The 23,257-nt window shown below is 38.9% G+C and overlaps 2 protein-coding genes across 19 annotated transcripts in view; one reads left to right on the forward strand and one right to left on the reverse strand.

The window, feature by feature from the left end:
- LOC145670338 (uncharacterized) overlaps window positions 1-23,257 on the reverse strand; it is a 493,290-nt gene that overhangs the window by 352,190 nt on the left and 117,843 nt on the right. The gene's annotated exons all lie outside the window — the stretch shown is intronic.
- LOC145670337 (WD repeat-containing protein 17-like) overlaps window positions 1-23,257 on the forward strand; it is a 246,114-nt gene that overhangs the window by 196,028 nt on the left and 26,829 nt on the right. For both annotated transcript variants that reach the window (XM_081738874.1, XM_081738872.1), the window contains 2 exons: window positions 6,220-6,445; window positions 7,588-7,786. In XM_081738874.1, the coding sequence (XP_081595000.1) occupies window positions 6,220-6,445; window positions 7,588-7,786 (425 nt within the window). The remainder of the gene's footprint in view (window positions 1-6,219; window positions 6,446-7,587; window positions 7,787-23,257) is intronic.

Genomic DNA, 23,257 nt, shown 5'->3' on the forward strand with positions numbered 1-23,257 from the left:
ACATTCATAAATATGCTTGGACTTCACCAAATGGAAAGTGACATAATCAAATTGAGCACGGTTTAGTAGACAGAAGAAAACAGTATAGCACAATTGTTGTCCGGTCGTTCATAGGAGCTGACTGTGATACTGATTATTATTTGGTAGCAACGATAATAAGAGAGAGACTATCGTTGAATAAAGAAAATACTCAATATCTGAAAACGGAGAGATTTAATTTAAAGAAATTAGAGGAGAGACAGCTGAGAGGAGAATACGAGATAGAAGTGTCAAATACATTCTCGGTTTTAGAAGGTTCGGAGTGCACTAGTGTTCAGGATACTTAAGTTGAAATTAGAGATAGCATTAAAATTTCAGCAAAAGAAAACAAATGGGGCATGTAGAAATACGGGGAGCAAACCATGGTTCGACCAGGAATGCAATAAACTAACAAAGAAGATAAAACAGGCAAAACAGCGTTGGCTACAAAATCCGAACGAGATAACTGCACAAAATTTCGTTGTCATCTTTCGAAAAACTTTCAAAACTTTTAGAACAAAGAAACGCGATTTTTTGAAGGTCAAAATTAATGAACTTGAATATAACAGTAAAACCAAAAGATATTCGGAAATCTATGAGAACATAAATGAATTTAAGAAAGGCTCAATCTCTTGTTTATATATTATAGAAAGCCGACGGAACAATTATCACTTATACAGATAGCATCTTGAATAGTTAGAAACATTTCTTTGACGGTTTGTTTAACATGCAGCCAAAAGCTAATGTTCGTGGAAAAAGTGAAATGCATACAGCAAAACCGTATCTTCCTACTGTACAGCACAACCTAACCAAATAGAAATAGAAATTGCTATAAAAAAAATTAAAGAAACACCAATCTCTGGGTGTAGACGAAATTCTGGCTGGAGGGGAAGAGTTGTGGAACAAAATACACAAACTCATTCTTCTGATCTGGAACAAGGAGGAATTATCACAAGAGTGGAAAGAATCACTCATTGTTTCAATTCAGAAGAAAAATAACAAAACTGATTGTAATAATTATCGAGAATTTCTCTTCTGTCAACGTCCTATAAATCGTCTTAAACATTCTATTAGCAAGATTGACTCCATACGCAGATGAAATTAAGGAGAGATTATTAGTGTGATTTAATTGAAATCGATTAACTATCGACCAGATATTTACCATGCGACAAATACTCGAAAAGAAATGGGAATACAATATCCCAGCACATCAATTATTTATTGATTTTAGAAAGAACTACGATTAGGTTAGGAGGGAAACGTATAACATTCTCACAGAATTTGGAATACCGAAAAAGTTAGTTAAATTAACTATGAGTGATATGTTTAAATGAATCCTAAAGTAAGGTCCGAGTAGCAAAATTCTTGTTCTTGAGAATGGTCTGAAACAAGGAGATGCGTTTACACCTTATTATTCAACTTTGTCCTGGAGTACGCTATAAGGAAAATCAAAAATAGCAACCAGGGTCTAGAGTTGAATGGTATTCACCAGGTAATGGCGTATGCTGATGATGTAAAATTAATAGGGGCTGATAGGAGAACAATAGAAAGAAATGGAGAAATCTTGCAGGGAAATGGGCTTAGAAGTAAATGCAGAGAAAACTAAATACACGGAAGTTCGTCGGGATCGTAATACTGCAAATTATGGATGCGTTAAAGTACCAAATAACACTTTCGACAAAGTGAATACTTTCAAATATCTATGGTAACTATTAATAGACCAAAGCCATAATCACGAAGAAATTTGATGCCGACTGAAACCAGTGATTTCGTGCTATTACTCAGTTAAATATCTTTTGTCGTCTCGAATTCTGTCGAGAAAATCGAAGCTCAAAATATATAAAACGACAAGCATACTTGTTGTGCTGTATGGTTGCGAAACATAGTCGCTTCTCTGAGGGAAAAACGCAGACTGAAAGTATTTGAGAACAAGATCCTGAGACGAATATTTGAACCCCAAGGGGAACGGGAATGGGAACGGTGGAAACTTCATAACGACGAAGTGCATAATTTATACCGTTTACCAAATATTGTTAGAGTCATGAAGGCTTGGAGGATCAGATATGCAAGTCATGTAGCAAAAATGGAAGAAATTAGGAACGCTTTCAAACTTTTAACTGGAAATCCAAATAGGAAAACGACTATTAGGAAGAGCTAGGCGCAGATGGGAGGACAATGTTAAGACGGATCTCACAGAGATAAATATATAAGGTAGAAACTGGATCCAGTTACGCGGCGTTGAACTTCTTCTGTCCATATGCCATAGAGCTAAATTAAGTTGTTGATACATTTAGCTTCATTTTGTTTGACAAAAAATTTATTACAGGAACTAAAAAGTGTTTCTCTAGTGAAGAGGATATCAAGGTTTTCTATTATTTATTTTAGTTTAGCTATTCACGTTTCTATGGGCGCCCTTTTAGTAGACTTGTCCACCGCCCTCGTTAGTACCCCAGCACGGACCTAGCCAGTATGTGTAGTGTGTAGATTTACACCAATACAGCGATTGTGAATTATGTCTGGCTCTGCACTTTCTGCGGTATAATTCTCAACGTTATGCAGTGGCGGATCAGGCACGTAGCCAAGGGGAGTCCGGGGGGTCCGGACCCCGCCCCTTCGAGCCCAGAAATGAAAAAAATAAAGGAAGGATGAAACCAGCGTTAAAAATAAAAAAAAAAACTACAGGAAGTTTTTGGTTACTCTTTCTTATGAGGAGATTTGTATCACTTGCAACACATGGTGGCGAGATGAGAAATGAAATTTTTGAGTTTTACGTCCCACGGTTATGCCGGTGAGGCTAAAGGAGACGGTGATGATGAGTAATGAATGAAATGGTGGAATGAAGAAAGTGGGAGGGAACGGGAGAACCCCGAGAAAACCCACGCACACGGTGTTTGTCTACCACAAAGTTCACTTGGCGAGAGAAGGGTTTGAACCCGAGACCCCTAGCACCAGAGGTGAACGCTCTACCACTGAGCCACCGCGGCCCGATGGCGAGATGAGCGAGATATCCTGGAAGCGTCAGGGAATTTGAAATTTCTAGAAAAGTTACAGAATTCTCAGAATTTCTGCTACTAGTCAAGGAGATTTCAAGCTTCCGAAAGCATAGTGCCGTTGAGTAACAGCGTGGACATTTTTTATCATAAATTTTCGTCATCGCATCCTTGCAGAATCAAACATGTTATTTCAAAAACAATTTTCTACTGCTCCTGTCATCTGGAACCGACAGTAGTTGACGGAATAATAAAAACAAAAAAATATATGGAAAAGGAGTTCTATTAGCGTTTGATTCAACAGAAAAAGGAACGCAGATATTGTAAAATATTTTACAAGACATTATTGAATATGTACTTTTTATAATAGCGAATATGTACTTTTCATAATAGTTGAGATCATAATGAAAGGAAAATTGTTATATTTGAATGAACAAAGAAAGGAACGTAAATATTGTAAAATCTTTTTCAATATTTTTTTTTATTCTTTTATTACTCCAGATTTCTTCATAGTTTGTTATTAAAATACTTACCAACATATGCTCATTTTATTGTTCTAACAAACCAATATATGTTGATAGTAAAATAGTTTACATTGATCAAGCTCCTGAGCCTTCAGAATTTCATATCACGCCCCCCCCCCTTCCACCCGTTACGAAATCCTGGCTAAACGAACCAATATATGTTCCAGTAAAATAGTTTAGAATGATCGAGCCCCTGGTGTGAGGATTACAGTATTTCATGTCACTGACCCCCCCCCTTCACGAAATCCTGGCTACGTGCCTGGGCGGATGTAGCCCGGGGTGACGGGCCTAGTTTTTTGAGCAACAAAAATAATTTGGCCTGTGTTTAGCAGAAGGAGTTCAGCAATTGTTTCTATATATATATATATATATATATATATATATATATATATATATATATAAGGTAAACGCGCCTGAATTCGACAGGCACTCGAATTCGACATACCTGTGCTTAAATGTTGTGAAATAAGCGTAAGATGTCATCCCTGCGATCGTGAATAGAAGTAGCAACATTATGGGAGTGTCTTTTCTCGTGTGAAAAGTGCGGTTACAGTAGATGAGTCATACGCATGGAGAAAAGAAGGACATTGTTGTGTGTGTGATACACTCTTCGAGAAAAAACACATAATCTTAAGAAAATCATAAGACGGCAGGTTATTTTCGTAAGACTTTTATTAAAGTTAGGTTTGCTTCAAGCAAATAGTGGTACTCTAATGTTGTAAAGGAGTTTCAATCAGTGCGTTTTGTTTTCTTCTGTGAACACAAAGGTTGTGATGTAACATGAACGGAGGGTTGTCGAAAACGCGAGCCTTTATTTGTAACGTGAACCGGATTTCGACAAGGTTGTCGAATTCATACTCAGTAGTGCAAATATAATTTTAACTGAATGTCTAAACGTACAAGTATGTTCAAAGTCTTTCATAAAGCTATTTGTTGCATAATTCTCCGATAGTTGTAACTTCAGTTCGATATGGAATGTCGAAATCAGGTTCCTGCATGTCGAATTGAGGATCATCGAAGTAACTACTCAGTTCAGAAAATTTAAGTTGTGTTCTTTTGTCCGTCTGATAATTTCTGCATAATAATAAAACAATATTTGAAGCTGAGAAGAGATTACTACTACTAAAAATGCCGACTTAATGTTTTACATGGATATAATTGAAGGTGTCGAATTCAGATACCGCAACTGTCGAAACCAGGTGAAGTGTGTCGAATTCGGGTTCCATTGGCGAGTTCCAGTTTCATAAAAAATTTTAACATTAGCATTTGAGCCTTGAAGTGACTTTTAGTATTAGTAGAGACTGTACATTTCAAGGAAAAAATGGGCCAACACCGACCAATATTATGGCCACAATAGGCAATTGATTTTGAAAAAGGTCCTTAACCTGTCGAAATCCGGCGCGTTTACCTTATATATATATATATATATATATATATATATATATATATATATATATATATATATATATATATATATATATATATATATATAACTTTACAATTTCGATAATTCTCTTCAGATTAGGTTAGTTTAGGTTAGATTAAGTTAATGCAGGAGTCCAGCATAATTTTGCAAAAAAGGATAGGATTTCGCTTATTTCTACTAATATTAGGTTAGTTCAGGTTAGCTAAGGTTAGTTTAGATTAGGTTAGATTAGGTTAGATTTGGTTACGTTAGGTTAGGTCTCAGTACTTGCATCATCCATTTCTCCTGTAAATTTTACATTTTTACGTGCTTTTGGACCCCTTCTGCTAAACATAACTCAAGAATTTAAGCTAAAATTTATATATTTTTGAAAGTTTATAGTAAAGTCATAATCTGGGTTCTAGTTGACCCCCCAGTTGTTACCTTCTAGATCCCCCTCTGACGTTGTGGTAGACCAATTACCCTGGCTTCGCTTATTAGCGTTTGTCTGGCTCCCGCACTTCCTACTGGGTCACAAAACTGTATTATTATGAATTCAACATTTACTTAATCTGATGGGTTTCGGTTCCGGTGGAACTGGTTCCGTGAGGAACCGGTTCTTGGAGATCCGGTTTTCAGAACCGGTTCCGGAACCGGTTCCGGAACCGGTTCCAGACCTGGATCTAAAACCCGGTTCCAGAACCGGATCTTAGGAACCGATTCCAAACCTGGATCCGAAAACCCCATTCTAGAACCAGATCTTAGGAACCGGTTCCAGACATGGATCCGAAAAACCGGTTCCGGAACCGGATCTTCGAGAACCGGATCCGTTTACAGCCGAAAATCGGTTCCGCCAGGAACCGGTTCTGACCATCCCTAGTACGTTCCAAATATCCTATGTGAGAGCAACACGATAGGATAATGTTTAGTGAAAATCAAATGTCTCGCTGTCCCTGGCTCCACAAATTACAGATTGGGAAACACTGACCTACAATAAGCGAAGAGATATTCATTTAAAGTTTTATTTTTGTCGACATTTTCATATTTTCTAATTCCCTCGCGGCTATGTGGTTAGAGTACGCGTCTCCAACGCGGAAGACACAAGTTGGATTCTAGGTGGAACTAATGTGGTTATGGTTTGGGTTCCAAATTAAGCTTTAGGTTCATGTCTCTTATAGCCCTGTTGCTGAAAGGGGCATCAAACGTCAAACCCAACTCAACTCTAATCACCGCATTATTGTGTTAGAGGATACTAACAACTATATTTTCTGTTTATTTTCAGAAAACGAAACAATTCAGCGCATTAACAAAGTTCTGTGCAGGTTTTGTGGGAACAAGTGCAGAAAGAAATACATTGTATGAGTATGCAGGACTTCCAACATTTGAAGAGTGTTTAGAAAAGGCCAACGATCTTGAAGAAACTGGAGACATCGTTGAAGCAATTAGATATTACATTTTGTCAATGATAAGCGAGAAAGGTGTATCCAAAGGAATCGATTACATCATTGGTGAGTAAAATTAGGCCCATAGACAATAATTACATTCTACTATACTATTAGCGCAGGGGTTTTCAAACTGTGTGGCGTACCACCCTGGGGAGGCGCAAGGACTTTTAGAAAAAAATCCTACAAAGGAACATATTTATAATGCAACATGTATACATAAATCTGCAACCTTCTTCTTTAGTAATACGTAGTGGACCAAGCCTTTGTATCACCTCTGTTCCACATACGATCAGGGATGACCCTTTACCTTTGGCTTTCGACGTGTATAACGCTTGTTAGATGAGGACTAACTATCTTCTATTTATCTCTGTAGAATAGTATGTCCTCTTAACACAATTTTATGTCCAATTTGAAAAGTACTTTCCAGAGGACACACAGCACAACTGGATCGTGAATCCACTCAACGCAGAGAATCCACCAAATTTCACCACCCAAGAAGAAGAACAGCCTATTGATCTTTCTTCAGACAACACATTGAAGACCAAGTTTCTCCCTGCATCGTAGCCTGAATTTTGGAGCTTAGTGAAGAATGAGTATCCGGAATTAAGTAAGACGGTCTTGAGAGTGTTCCTTCCTTTTGCAACTTCGTATCTAAGCAAAACTGGATTTTCAGCCATGGCTGTGATCAAATCCAACTATAGATCAAAACCAAATCTCCAGAAAGAGATGCGTCTTGCCATTTCAAAATATGTGCTGAGATTTAATAAATTCTGTGACTCGAAACAAGCTCATACATCCCATTGACTTTGCTCAACATTTAAGCGCGCCTGTTTTTATTATTTAAATTCCCTCTCTGCTCGTATTTTTCAATTTTAACATAAATACACCACTTACCACAACTTATAATTATTAACGCTGGCTAATAACATTAAAAGGTGTAGTCAATGTGAACAATGTAGATCACCTGTGTTAATGAGATATTTCCATTAATGATTAATAAATAAAACATAGTTTTATCATAGTGATAGTGTTTCCTTTGGGGACACATGTATTTATGTTGTTGACACATTTCATTTTTGACAGGGGAGGCGCGTTCAGACTTTGGCGGTTGAGAGGAGCTTCAACTGCAAACAGTTTGAAAGCCCCTGTCTTAGCGTTTAACCCATAACTGTCAACTAATTTGCTACGTGTATCTTTCTTTCCAGATCATTTGAAGACAGATAAGTGGGACTTGAATAACGTGTGGGAAGTATTATCTTTGATTCAAATACCACCCATTGGTGAGTTGAAGAAATTCTCTCACTTACGAGACAAACTAATGTTTCTTTCATGCTACATTGGAGCAATGATGGCGATCAGAAGAAAATATTTCCCAATTGTTGCCGAACTTCTTGAACAGGCAAGGTTAGTAGGGGGAATGAATTTAAATTAATAGTAAAATTTTATTATCATGTAAGAATAACTATGTAAACACGTTGTGTCTATGCTGGCAATAGTTTAGCACTAAGAGAGCTAGCCAGCCGTAGTAGGATCAACAGCAGGAAACGGTAGCCCAGGCAACTGCAAACGTTGGTCCTATGTTGTAATTATCCTCTTAGAGCAGGAAAACGGTAGGTTAAGGCAACTGCAAACGTTTGTTCTATGTTGTAATTCTTCTCCTACAACAGGTAATGGTAGCCTAGGCTAGTGCTCTCAAACGGGTCGGGTTGACCCGACCCGACCCGTGACCCGACCCGACCCGAGTCGGGTCGGGTCAGCTCGGGTCGGGTTACGGGTCGGGTCGGGTCAGGTCAGCTCGGGTCGGGTTGTCGGGTCGGGTCAGTCGGGTCAGCTCGGGTCGGGTTATCGGGTCGGGTCACTCGGGTCGGGTTGTCGGGTCGGGTCAGTCGGATCAGCTCGGGTCGGGTTATCGGGTCGGGTCACTCGGGTCGGGTTGTCGGGTCGGGTCAGTCGGGTCAGCTCGGGTCGGGTTGTCGGGTCGGGTTATTCGGGTCGGGTTGTCGGGTCGGGTCAATCGGGTCAGCTCGGGTCGGGTTGTCGGGTCGGGTTATTCGGGTCGGGTTGTCGGGTCGGGTCAATCGGGTCAGCTCGGGTCGGGTTATCGGGTCGGGTCAGTCGGGTCGGGTTATCGGGTCGGGTCAGTCGGGTCGGGTTATCGGGTCGGGTCAGTCGGGTCGGGTTGTCGGGTCGGGTCAGTCGGGTCAGTTCACTTTGGTCAACTAAGTTTAGGTTGAGCTTAAACTCGGCTGGAGTCGAAAACTGCTGTTTTACACTAGCTGCCTCATTAAAAATAGCAATTTTCAATTGATTTTATAGAAGCCATAAATGTATTTTGAACACTTGCAGCTAGTTTTTCTGGTAAATGCTTATTTTTGTACTTGTGTGTACTTTAATTTTTAAATGTGATTGATTGATTTTACCAATCGACTGTAATATTAATATCAATCGACTGTAATATTAATATCTACGCCAATATGTAGTCTGGATTTAGAACAAAACTAGAAGTTGTTTAAGCAAGGCCAAAAGAAAGATTGGATATGGACGACCAAGCCCAAGCAGGGCCGCGGTAGCTCAGTGGTAGAGAATTCATCTCTGGTGCATGGTGTCCATGGTTCGATCCCAGCTTGTGTTAAGTAGGCTTTGTGGTGGAGAAACGCCGTGTAGTGGGTTTACTCTGGGTTCTCCTGTTTCCTCCCACTTTCTTCATTCCACCATTTCATTCATTTCTCATGGTCACCATATCCCTTAGCCTCGAAGCAGAATCGAGGGACCTTAAACTCAGGGGTGTAGCCAAGGGGGGGCCATCGGGTCCAGGCCCCCCAAATGGTTTCCTGATTCCCCCCCCCCCCAAATGACCAGCTTTAAAAACATCATAGTAAAATTATCTCGCTTCCTTCATTTAAAAGTAACAAAGTTATTGACAATTAATAATTTACGGTAAAATAGTATGGAGAAATATTGTTTTTCCATACCGATCGAACAATAGGATACATTTTTGTGACAGCAGATTACACAATTTACTGCGATTTATATTTGACAGTTTAAAGACAAACATTTTAACAAGGTATCCATAAAACAAAGGTACTAAACTGATTTGTAAGTACATTATATTTTTATATGCTTTAACAAGTATTTAAAAAGACAGAGAATGGAAAATTTGGTGAGAAACAATGTTTTTATTCAGTTTGGATTTCATTCGCTCTCTTTTATTTCTACTCAGTGTAATAAAATAATTGTTTTTTTTTTTAGTCACGAATAATAAATAAATATTTTTGTCAGGAAACTATAAAGAAATTAAGTGAAATTTAAAGAAAATCAATCTCGTGTACATAGGTTCTGTATACAAGGTCTTAAATTTAAATAAAAAGGTAACCAAGAAAAGTTTTGTTGCTTTTTCACCCACCACCTTCGAACATCGATACGTCACCTAACCTGGAAGATCAAAAATAGTCCCCATCAACATCGACGACCTTCTGAAAACGTTCTAGAAGGCCATGGAATTCATCGCGGTAGAAGTTGGTGGGCCGTGAAACGAAGAAGGTATCAGGTGCATTTTGGACTTTTACTAGGGATTTGAATTGGCGGCCTCTAAGGTGATTGTCCAAAGAATGGAACAGGTAATAATCGGACGGTGCAATACCAGGGGAATATAGTGGTTGCAATATTGTTTCCCATCCAAGGCGGAGAATGGTGTCCTGAGTCATCCTAGCCACGTGGGACTTAGCGTTGTCCCGTAAACGAGGACCTATTTGCAATTCAGAAGTGATGGCTCCAGAGTTTTGAGTTTTTGTTGAGCACAGCTCAACTGCTGACACTACACAGTTGCATTGATACTCTGACCAGCTGGTAGCAGTTCCCGATGCACGATGCACCAAACACACAGAAGGACCTTCTTCTGGTACAGTGCTGGTTTCGGCTGTTTTGAAATCGGTTCATGGGATGCTAACCAATAATGACGGCGCCGTGGAGCTTCGTATAGGACCCACTTTTTATCACATGTCAACGCCCTGTCCAGAAATGGCTCCGAAACAGTAAATAAACCCATGCGACTGCCGCGTTGCCTTCTGGCCCGGAGTCAAAACATGTGAGACCCAACTTGTAGTGCTTCCCAACTTGATGGATGTGGTGCCGAATGGTTTCTCCACACACTGAATTGTAGTCCCAGTTCCTCTTTGTACGTACATGTGTTGGTCTTCTGGCATGTGGTGTTTTCGGGTGTTTGGTCATCGTCCTTAAACTGGTAAAACCATCGCTGCACTGTCCGCGTCGTCACGACACCCTCAACAAAGGCCTGGCATATTTTCTGTCCCGCTACAGCGGCGTTTGACCTCCATTTGAACTCGTTCAGCATACATGCTCTTATGACGCTCTGTGGATGTCCCATGTTCCCTCTGTCTTTACGCAAGTTCACTGTGTATCTGAATTGCCACAACCAGGTAGTATGTTGGATATACTTACACTAACAACTGACGTTCGCCTTATCTCCACTCGCATTCAACTCACGGTGTGAGGTCCAATTGAACACAGACCTCCACGAAAAGGGACAGAACTTTCTGGTTATCTTTATAGTTATGCACAAAAGTATAGCGTTTGGTCCCGGGCAGTAGTTTTTGATTAAGCATAAAAAAACTATCTTGAATATAATTTATGGATAATAATAATAATAATAATAATAATAATAATAATAATAATAATAATAATAATAATAATAATAATAATAATAATAATAATAAATAAGATAAAATTGTGTTTTTAGTTTTCCAGAAGGAAACCAAAATTTTCCTTTCTTTTAGGCCTGAAAAACACTAGCAGCAACACATTTTTTGCTTTGTACATTGTAGCCGCCCCCCCCCCCTCAAAAACGACGGGCCCTTCCTACACGAACCTGCTGGCTACACCCCTGCTTAAAGTGAATATTTCATTTTATTTCACCAAGCCCAAGGACATCGATACAAGAACAAGATAAAGATTGGATATGCAAGACGAATTGCATAGTAATCTTGCTCTTGGCCTTGTTTTGGTGATCACCAAGTAGCGATGAGCGTATTTTCTAGCTTTCCGTATTGTATGAAATACCATAATCAAAATCACACTTGGTCTTCATTTGTACCGATGAGGTGAGCATTCTTGGCTCTTGTATAGCATGAAATATCACCAAGACTACGAAATACAGGACCAAGACTTGACTGCAAGACAAAGAATAAGACGCAGTATTGATGACCAAGACCTAGGGAGCGAATTGTTTGAATTTCATTTGTTGGGCTGAAAGTGATGAAATAAAATTAGTACTTTATAATTAAATATCAACCTGTATTTTTAAATTCATATTATGTATCTTCTTACGTGCAACCATATATACTGTAAAATCATAAGAACCTATTTTGGAATGAAAGTTGAAGGGTTGGAAAAAATCACAGGTGTTCTCCTGTTTCCTCAACCCTTATCATTGTAGTTAAACGATTTCCTTTTGTCTCCGCCAAGAGACTCTTGCTACTGCCTTCCGAGAAGACGCCCTGCCGTCCCAGCAGGTGAGAACACTGACCTTGAAGAAAAATTTCGTCACATAGAACTAAAGAAAAAAAATAAAATAAAAATAAATAAATAAAAAAAAAAATAAAAATAAAAATAAATTTCTCCCACGTCGGACATTGGTATCAGTTATAAAAAGAAATAACCAAACCTCAAAAGTGCCAAATATTCATTAAGATGCATATACAAATCCCCGCTTGATCTAGCTAGTGGTTAACGTGTAAGACTTCGGTACACGTGGTCCGGGTTCAATTCCAAATGGGAGTGCATTTTGGTGTTCACCCAGTGTTGTGACCATAGTGCTCTCAAACGGATCGGGTTGACCCGACCCGACCCGTGACCCGACCCGACCCGACTCGGATCGGGTCAGCTCGGGTCGGGTTGTCGGGTCGGGTCAGTCGGGTCAGCTCGGGTCGGGTTATCGGGTCGGGTCACTCGGGTCGGGTTGTCGGGTCGGGTCAGTCGGGTCAGGTCGGGTCGGGTTGTCGGGTCGGGTTATTCGGGTCGGGTTGTCGGGTCGGGTCAGTCGGGTCAGATCGGGTCGGGTTATCGGGTCGGGTCACTCGGGTCGGGTTGTCGGGTCGGGTCAATCGGGTCAGCTCGGGTCGGGTTATCGGGTCGGGTCACTCGGGTCGGGTTATCGGGTCGGGTCAGTCGGGTCAGCTCGGGTCGGGTTGTCGGGTCGGGTCAATCAGTTCGGATCACGGTTCGGGTCAGTCGGGTCGGGTCGGGTCATCGGGTCGGGTCAGTCAATTCGGGTCACGGGTCGGGTCGGGTCGGTCTTCAACCCGACCCGACCCGACCCGTTGAGAGCACTAGCCTAGGCTACTGCATACGTTGCTCCTATAGCAAGACTATACATGGCTTTGGATTGATTATTTTAACAAAAGAAATACTGACCAAAGCTTAAAACTCACTGTATTTTAAATTATAATATGTAACGGTTTCGGATATCTAACATATCCTTCTTCAGACACTATCGAACATAATAACATATACACCGTGTATAGTCATTGTTATGACAACGTTTAAATTCTTTTAACAGACACATATATAGTCACTGTTATGAAAAAGTTTAAATAATTTTAGCAGTCATATATATAGTCATTGTTATATAAAAAAAAATCTATTTGCTGATGCCTTCAACCAATCCTGTAAGTCTCCATGTTCACTTTCCAACTAATCACGTTCCGCCATTTTTGGTTCTTATAAGGGCCTTTTTTAAAATTTTCTTCTTGTCTACGCTATCCAAACTTCTTTGCCATAATTCATTAATAGGTAAGCCCCCTGTCAAGTTAATCAGTTTATCTCTTACTACCTTCTTTATCCAATCTGCTTCTTTCTACTTCCTTACTATCATTTTCTTCTCCATCTCCAATACTTCCGTCTTATCCCAATTAATTCCGTGATTAGTCTCCCCAACATGTTTGTATATGGCATTGGTATCTTTGCCTATGTTGTAATTGTCCAATTACAGCAGGAAACGATAGCTTAGGCAACTGGAAACGTTGGTCCTATATTGTAAATGTCCAATTACAGCAGGAAATGGTGGCCTAGGCAACTGCAACCGTTAGTCCTATGTTGTAATTGTTCTCGTACAGCAGGAAACGGTAACTTAGGCAACTGTAAACGTTGGTTCTATGTTGTAATTGTCCTCTTGCATCAGGAAACGGTAGGCTAGGCTACTACAACCGTTGAACCTATGTTGTAATTGTCTTCTTTGCGCGTATTTACCAACTAATTCAACAACCAACGTAGTTTCCCCCTATACACACAAAAAATCTTAATTCAATTCAATTTTAAAACAGGCCACTGGCCCCAGTATGATTACCACTTTAATGTGATATTTCAGCACCTAGGTCTTGTGTTACTGGTTTGAGACAAAGACGGTGTGAAAACAACATCACGGCGGTGTTTAAAGAACTAGGTGATTTAGCGAAGGAACAGGGAATAGGAACAGCGCCACGATGTTCATTCATTTATATCCTATTTTGTAACTCTAGCTCTAGCATGGTGAACGCCAACCATTAAGGTACTAGTGCTGGAATCTTTATTATTCGTCAAAAATCTGTCAAATCTTTTATTTGGTAAGAACGATGATTTAGCAAACATATCAAAACAACCAACAAAATTATACCAAATAAAAAAAAGAACACATACCATTGTTGGTGCGACAAAGGCATTGAAACGTTGAATCATATATTATTTGAGTGTGATTTTAATAGCGACATCAGATCAACATTACTTCATCAACTGATTTCGGCTTTGGGACATTCCCCATTTTTCTATAAATTTATTCTTGGTACTAACAATTGGAAAGCAATAAAAGCAATGGTTCAATACTTAATAAAATCTGACATTAACATATATATAAAAAGAATCAACATAGTTACATGTTAATAAAAAAAAATCTCTTATTTCCATAGGAGCAATCATTTAAACATCATGCCTTATCCTACATTTGTTGCACAAAACTTGGTGGGTGCAAAGTGATCGTTCAGTAATCACCAATAACCCCTTCGAGATCCTATGGTACAATTTGTACCATATGCAGTTTTCATGGTACATTGCGTTATTTCTCTTCTATTTGAGCTTTTTCGTCCGGTTTTTTTTTCCAAGTCCAGAGGCCTTGCAGAAGACATTACGTATGGTTTCAGACCGTCCTGCGTCCAGACATAGGAGGTGATGACGTCATAAGTCAAAAATTTCTTTTGTCATTTTCTAAGCGTATGTTCAATATTTTTTGGCGGGCTTATTTTTCTACGTAGAAGATTGAAATTTTGCACAAACATTCAGTCCACGGAGTAGTATTTACCAGATTTTTTGTTCCGATGTCAGTGCTAAAACAGGGGGGGGGAAACCAGAGGGGCAAAGGGGTAAAAAATAGGGATTTTTTACCTCAAAAATCCCGTTTTTCGTCATTTTCCCGCCTTACATACATGATAGGACCACGTGAGTCATAACGTCTGAAAGGCAGTTCCATTCTGAAGAGAACGACGGTCGAATTATTATTCTAGGGTAATTAGGGCCGTCTCAGTGAATTTTTATCCAAATATACTTCTGTATAGGGTAAAAGTGGGGCATGGTAGGGAAATTTTTTCTGGCGGGCCTATTTTTTCACGTAGAAGATTGAAATTTTGCACAAACATTCAGTCCACCGAGTAGTATTTACCAGAAGTTTTTTTTCCCGATTTCTGCGTAAAAACAGGGGGTCCAGAGGGGCAAAAGTTGAAAAAGGGAAAATTTGCCCCCCAAAATCCCTTTTTCTGCAATTTCCCTCCTTAGATACATGATGGAGACATGTGAATGGTACCGCCTGAAAGACAGTTCTATTCTGAAGAGAATGATTGGCGGATTATAGTCCTAGGGTAACTAGGGATGTCTCAGGAATGTATTCCCTGAGATCATAGTGTTTTATGGTACTTTGGGGCATTGTGGGAATTTTTGATAAAAATTCTCCCGCCCTTACTATTCAAGATAAAAACTTGAAATTTGGCACACACATTCAGTATACCAAGTACTATTTATCAGATTTTTTTTGATGGCTACGATCACACAGGGGGGTCCAGGGGGGCCAAAGTTCGAGAAAAAATTTTTCCCTCCGAAATTTTCACTTTGACATTTTTTTCCGCTTCTGGTATATGGTATGAGCATGCAAGTGATACCATTCGAAAGCCAGCTCTATTCTGAAGAAAATGAGGTATGAACCATGATCCTAGGATAAATAGTGACGATACAGTAGCTGCTTGACTGAAAGTCTAAAAAATAGCCCAGAAAGCCAGGATCCGGAAAGGGATAAGGGTGAAGAAGACAAGACAACCTCAAAATGGTGTGGATCAGAGAGAGTGTAGTTTGTAGCGTACATATAGCCTTGCACGGATATTACAAGTATCTAAGTAACTAACTGAGAATTTATGTTAGTTTTCCTTTCTATAAGCAATACATTACGCGGCATATTTGACATTTATACGAAGTAACGAATAACGTATTATATTTTCTGTAATCTTGGACGTAAGTAGTTTTATGATAGAATGAATTTTCTGACAAAATTTACATGTGAAGTGCTGCCATCTATTGTAGAAGTTCTTGTCGATGTATTTGAACCCATAATATTCGTGTCAAGTAGTTAATTTAACCGCTATCATTTTAACGGTTTATTCTAAAATCCCATAGAGTAGAAGTAACACGAAGCATGTGGCAAAATTTAATACAACTAAGGGAACACAGAGTCATTATGTTGAAATAGCACAGCCACTTTTTATTGTGTAAGAAAGTAGTGTAGTTGCGCTTGTAAGTGCGAGGTTGAAACTGTTTTGTAAATGACGGCAAATTGCAGTGGCGTCTCTTTATGCAGCAAAAGCACGTGAACCACCAAATATTGTGCGTTGTTTCTTGCTCCTTAAGATATTTAATAGTGTTATCTTATCATGTCGTTTCTTCTTTTTATTGTCTTTCCTGTAACATTACAGTGACCAATAGTTTTCTTTAAATTTTAAATAGGCTCTCCGCTTGCTTTCCCCATTGCGTATATGCATTTCATCATTACAACACGTTCACAACAGGGCTGAGAGCGTGATGGGCTTCTCTGTGTGTAGTACAGAAGAGCAGTAAAACGGAGGAACTGCGGTCTCCCGATGTTCAAAAGTAAATTTGAACGTGAAGTGTTGACAGCTGTTGTTGATTAATTTCCAGTAATGTGACGCTTTAATAACAAACTTTTGCAATTGAAAACAGAAGAATATAGTATTATATAACTTATTATCTCAACCAATTATCTGCAATTATTTTTCTTAATTTCTGTAATAAAAATAAACTAATAGACAAAGAAAATTACGACTTTCTGCGGTTGTACCGACAGGAATGGGAGGTTAAGAACTATTCCCCAGAGACTCCTAAGTTAACGCAGAATAAAATTTCATTTCAATTAATTTTTAAGCTTTTTTTAAAAAATACGTATATATAACGTATTCCTGAGTAAAATAAACTGTATATTAGTTGAAAAGCGAATGGCTTATGAAAACATAACATTGCTACAATGGTAACACTTCTGAGAAGAGAGCGGATTTTATTTTGGAGGGGGAGGGGCGTATCTCACTTCAGTTCGAAGATTGTACTTGGTGCGCTGAGACATGATGCTCTCAATGTATTTCAAAATGGCAAAAATGAAAATGTGTTATGTGGAGGTATACTGATTGATTTATACAAGTGTTTGCTAATATTTATTATTTTTCCCGAAGGTTCTAGTTATTAGTGTTGCCACGAGACGAGACATTTCTCGAGTCTCGTCTCGTCTCGTCTCGTAAACGAGACGAGACAGAACCCTTTTAGACGAGACACGAGACGAGACAGACTACTTGTCCCGTCTCGAAAATCAAAACGCTGGCGGGAATGGCCAAGATTGAAATTGCCAGTGGTCATATAGATTACAAAAGGAAAATTCCCTTTGCGAGAAAACATGTTGAAAAGCCTTCATAGAAAAGTGTCCTCTGTCTATTGAATAAAACAATCGTGATACGTGAGCTTCCAGGAATATCATCCCTAATGTCTTGTCCCCAATTCCCCTTGCTGTAAACTGAGGAATTCTCATTTTTTTTCATTTCTGGCTGGAATGATGACAAACGAAATCAAAGACAGGGAATATTTTTACAAGGTCAAGAAACCGAACTACCACCACCATCTATTCAATTTGAAAACTGGGTAAGGTCTACGCTCATTACAGGCTGTAGTTGAAAGTTCTGGCTGAGATGGCGGAAGAGAACAGAACAGACTACACTTGTCTTTATTCTCTGGTGGCGGTAATCATTTTGCTATATGAACCGAAAACGGCGATTGAAGTATGTCATCTTGCAACTAAAATTTTGTCTTCTCTCTCTCTCTCTCTCTCACTCACTCACTCACTCACACACACATACACATAAAAACACACTTTTACCATTTTACCAATTGCTCGCTTATTATACAGCAGTCATGTTGTAAAATTCACCTCTTCGTTTGGAAGGCGGGCGAAGGACAAAGAAAGCAAAGATATTATCGACGAACCCTTCAAATTGTTTGCTTTCAGCAAATTTATGATACTAATAATGACACTTTAGGTGAAGAGGTTTTACAGGGAGATCTTCGTTTTGTTACGCGGAAATGTTTGATCTGACCAGAGTGCGAAATTGCCCTCTGCTTCCATGTTGAGAGGAGGGGAATACTTCCCTTTCCTAGTGAATAATATTCATTAGGACCTGAATTATCTTCAGAAATGGTTTCTTGCAGAGTGTAAAGAACATTTGGAATAATATTCATGGAACTCCGTTGAAAGCAGAAAATATCATGAGAATGATCAAAATTCGAACATTGAAGAACATAATTAATAGAAAAGAAATAGGATACCCAAACCATATTTTTAAACCTGCTATAAAATGTATATCCTATATTTTTACTAATTCCTTACTCCCATAAAAGTATCCTGGGGAGGATATTGTCTCCAATTTTCTCAGACTGAAATCCTTTTATCCCGTACTATTTCCCCCCTGACACAATACGAAAAAAAGGGTCCGCGGTGGCTCAGTGGTAGAGCGTTCACCTCCGGTGCTTGGGGTCCCTGGTTCGATCCCAGCCCGCGCCGTACGGACTTTGTGGTGGACAAACACCGTGCTCGTGGGTTTTCTCGGGATTCTCCCGTTTCCTCCTACTTTCTTCATTTCACCATTTCACTCATTTCTCATTATCACCGTCTCCTTTAGCCTCACCGGCATAAACGTGGAACGTTAAACTTAAAGATTTCATTTCATTTCATTTATAATACGAAAAAACAAATGCTGTTGAAATCCATACATATGACCCTTCCGGGACTCAACCCGGGGCCTTCAAGCCGATGGTCTATCGCCGCAGACCGCTCTGCTTGGTATGAAGATGTATGTTGTATGATTGCGAATAGATCACGACAATATAAGAAACTTTAATCCAAAATGGCCACCCAAAAATCAACTTTTTTTTAGACCACTAGCTAATCTGGGTGTACTGTCATGAGTTTGTTACACAAACGGGACAACCACCACATAGTAGCAAACACCCCGCGGTTATGGGAACAGATTTGAACCATGGAGGTGAAGACCCAAAGCATTCGTCCGATGTGTCGTTCAGCTCCCATTACTGTGGCACTTTAAGTAGAGCTTACTGTATAGTAACATATAAAATTTCAATCAAATACTTTCCATTACTCAATAAAATTATTTGGTTCCGAGCTTTTTTTTTTAAAAAAAAATAATTGCAACAAATCTAAACATGCTGAAATGGAAAGTAGTTTTTGGACCCTGAAAAATTAACATGTTCAAAAAGTTGCGTTAAAGCTAACGTATCGTAAAATTTACGACTGGTTACAAAAACTTAACTACATACATATATTTACACAAACTGGGACTTTAATGACTACAGTTGATAACAATACATATTAGTGAACATTTTTGCAGCCAGTTTGGTTGTTCAAACTTTCTCCGCGCAGTAACCACAGCATTTCCCACGATGTTCTATGCAGATCGGCCTGTTGCAGTGGCAGCAATACATTGACGTCATTCTCCTCTTGGCTGATGGACAAATCCCACAAATTGTGCGAGGCTGGATTTTGGACTGGACAACATTCTTCTCAGGCACCGGTATTTTCAGGGTATCAGCAATTGATTGCCGGAGTTTCCGCGGCAAATTTGAGTATTGAATCCGTTCTTGAAGCCACAACTCAATAAGACTGCCGTGAATTTTCATGGCGAATTTTCTTCTAGAAAGAGGCTTTTGACCCATTTACACAACGTTGTGAGCATAAATGAAGTAGGCATTAACCAGGGTTATGTTTATCATCCCAAAGAAGACACACAAGGCCCATCTTTGGTCTTACGATTGCACGACATATTTAGTCCAGTGCATCAACGCCTCCTTTCGTTGCATTATAAGTCTCGATAAGGTCACTGTCACCAATACCCGTTCGATTCATTTTTTAACTTTCGTTGAATAAATTCTATTAAATAAAACCAACACTTTCACTAAAATGTATCTGTAAGTTCACTCTAGAAGTAGAAAATAATAGTAAACAATATAAAAAAAACCAAGCGTTATTCCTAACGTATCGTAAATCTTACGAGCGGCTAACGAGTTCATATAGAAATACAACCGGAAACTGAGCAAAGTAAATACTGCCCAACAATGCAGACTTAGTAGAAAACGGAACTCAGCGGACTGGTCCATTTTCGCCGGGCGAAGGGGAGTGAACATCAAAATAATATAAGTCGCTCGTAAAATTTACGACACGTTAGCTTTCTTGGGTTAACACCGTGAAACCTAAAGGCTGGAATATATGAAATCAAAGTGTACACATATATCTATCTCTCTATTTATCTATATATCTTTCCATCTCTCTCTCTCTCTCTCTCTCTCTCTCTCTCTCTCTATATATATATATATATATATATATATATATATATATATATATATACAGACACTATAAAGCAAGTGGGTTGATGTATACTATAGTGTCGGGGATGGTGACACCTTTACATCGAACTTTCCTTGTCGTGTAAACATTATTTGACATTAGTGTCTTTATCTTCGACGTACCTGTGAGCAATTTACTGTATACTCGTGTATTGAAACTGGTGTAACAAATTTCAATGTTTCAGAATGTAAAAAAAAAAAAAGAAAAAAAAAGCCAGGGTCGAGAAACCTCAGACAACTAACAGCAGAGATATATTATCTTGTAAACTATTTGTTCTTGCCTTGTGAGCATATTTGAATTTATTTTTAGGCAACTTTGGCCGAATGGATGATGATGGGAAAATTAGTGGAATGAAGAAAGTGGTAGGATACTAGACAACTTCGAGAAAACACACACATTCGAAAAACGAAATGAAATCTTCGAGTTTTACGTCCCACGTTTATGCCGGTTAGGCTAAAGGAGCCAGTGATGATGAGTAATGAATGAAATGGTGGAATGAAGAAAGTGGCAGGAAACGGGAGAACCCCGAGAAAACCCACGCACACGGTGTTTGTCCACCACAAAGTTCACTTGGCGGGAGCTGGGATCAAACCTGAGACACCAAGCACCAGAGGTGAACGCTCTACCACTGAGCCACCGGGTCCCCACATACATTCAATGTTTGTCCATCACAAAGCTGACGTGGCACTAACCGAGATCGAACCGAGTACCACATACAGCAAAGATGAAGGCTTCACGGTGTAGCTACCGTGACATTTCTTGTCTTGTGTGTTCTGGGTAATACTTGTAACTTAGTTGTATCTTGATTAGTATGGTGCAGCCTGCTACATTTTACTTTCGTTCCCATGGTATGCTGCTATATTTTTTTACGAGACAAACGAGACGAGACGGGACAGAACCTCGAGACGAGACACTAGACGGGACGAGCACATTTTTTCGAGACGAGACATACTTTGCACGAGACGAGACAGCCTGAAGTCTCGTCTCGTCTCGTTTCGTGGCAACACTACTAGTTATGTAATGCTAGAATGTTTAGTAGGTATACGGTCGACCGTTTTTAAAAATATAGCTTATACCCACCCTTATACCTGCATTACATCCCGAATTAAAGTAAATGTATGCTGAACTATAAAAATATTAGGTGGATATACACCGTATACTCCTGTATATCCTCCTCGATAGAGTTTTTAATGTTAGGATTTTCCTAAAATACTCTCTTAATACTAGTGAGTCTATGGCCTGTTTGACACGGGTGAATTTTTCGGAAGATTTCTTGTAGCAAAAATCCTATCACTACCCTATTGTGCAGAGGATTAAGTTGAACGATTGTAAATTACTGTTTATCTTTTAGTCCACTGATGGATTGTGAAAGTTTAGAAATAAGTTTGGACATAATTGACCAAAGTAACTATCATCGGGAAGTGAAAAGTAAACTATCGAATTTTAAAAATTTGATTTAAGGGAATAAATAGCTGACAGATTATGAAATCAAAATGTCATGGTTTTACTTTCTTTGCCTGATGTTTGAAGGGTACTTACAGTGGACCTGAATTGAATAATATACTTGGGTCATTTGATCGGAAAAGTAAAGAAGTATGAGAACTGTTTAAATTGTTTAAAACTGATAGGTCTCCTCATTCTCATTCGCCATCATGTGCCAAATAATACCAATATGCCATACCATATGCCATATTACCAATGTTATATTATTTGCGGGAACAATGTGAAGCAAAAATGGAGACACTCTTTAAGTTTAGTCACACCTGTCGCTTCCCAATGTATTCATTCCAAAATTCGGAAGGATTTTGTATCCTTACACAATTTCAAATAAAGGAGGGACGATTGCGCAACATAGAAATCACACGATCCTGCCTTAAAGTACCTTCCAACTAAATGCTTACGAAAAACGCATGATACAATACACTTTATATTATGCTAGCTGAACCTGCGCTCTACACAACACATCATTCTCATAGGAGCATTAATCTCCTTGTCATTCTTCACAACATCTGTACATGTCCCTTTATAGACATAAGTGAAAGACGTTTTGATAAAAGCAGCAAAGAGTATCATAAAGGAGAGATTTTTTGGATTATTTTTTCAGTATCTCGCACCGTTTGCAAGATATGAACCTACATCCGGTTGGAGTTTCTAATTCATGTATGATCAGTGTTTTCTTTCTTCTTGCATGCAATATGTAATAAGAAAATACATTACACACATAATTAATTATAATGTCAGTTATATAGGGTGTTCATTGGGCGAAACACTTGAAACAATAGGGCCTAAAGATTCATCTTGGACTGTAAAAATAGTTCTCCTTCGGTTTTCATTATCATTTGGCCATGAAACAAACGCCTGAGAGATATACAATCCCTGTATCTAAACATGTAGTGTTGGAATGCATAACTCGTAGGATATGGTGCTTTACTTAAAATTTCAATACTTGCAGTGTACCTCTAAAAATATAATAAAGAAGTAACGGCCATGTTTTTTAAATATTCAATTAGAAATGAACAACCTACACAAAATTTGCAATCGATCAGTGAAAACTACATCTTTCCTGTGGTTTTCGAGAGCTCACTGTCGAAATGATTGGCCACAAACATATAAACGTCCATAAACATACGTATATAAACTTTTCTTGACCACAAACATATAAATCTATCATTTTAATATATCAATGTTATATTTATTTTATCGTTCGATTTGAAAAACACTATTACATTGTTCGTATTATTATTTTCAAGTATAGTTTTTGCCCCACTAAATATGCGAGTCGAGTGAACGACAGAACTCGACGAGTTTGTAAAATTTTAAATCGTTAAGTTAATAAAAATACATTTACTTCACTTGGTGTTAGTAGTATGTATTCT

The sequence above is a fragment of the Thermobia domestica genome, chromosome 14 (genome assembly GCF_964235325.1).
Source record: "Thermobia domestica chromosome 14, izTheDome1.hap1.1, whole genome shotgun sequence".
In the NCBI taxonomy this organism is placed as follows: domain Eukaryota; kingdom Metazoa; phylum Arthropoda; class Insecta; order Zygentoma; family Lepismatidae; genus Thermobia; species Thermobia domestica.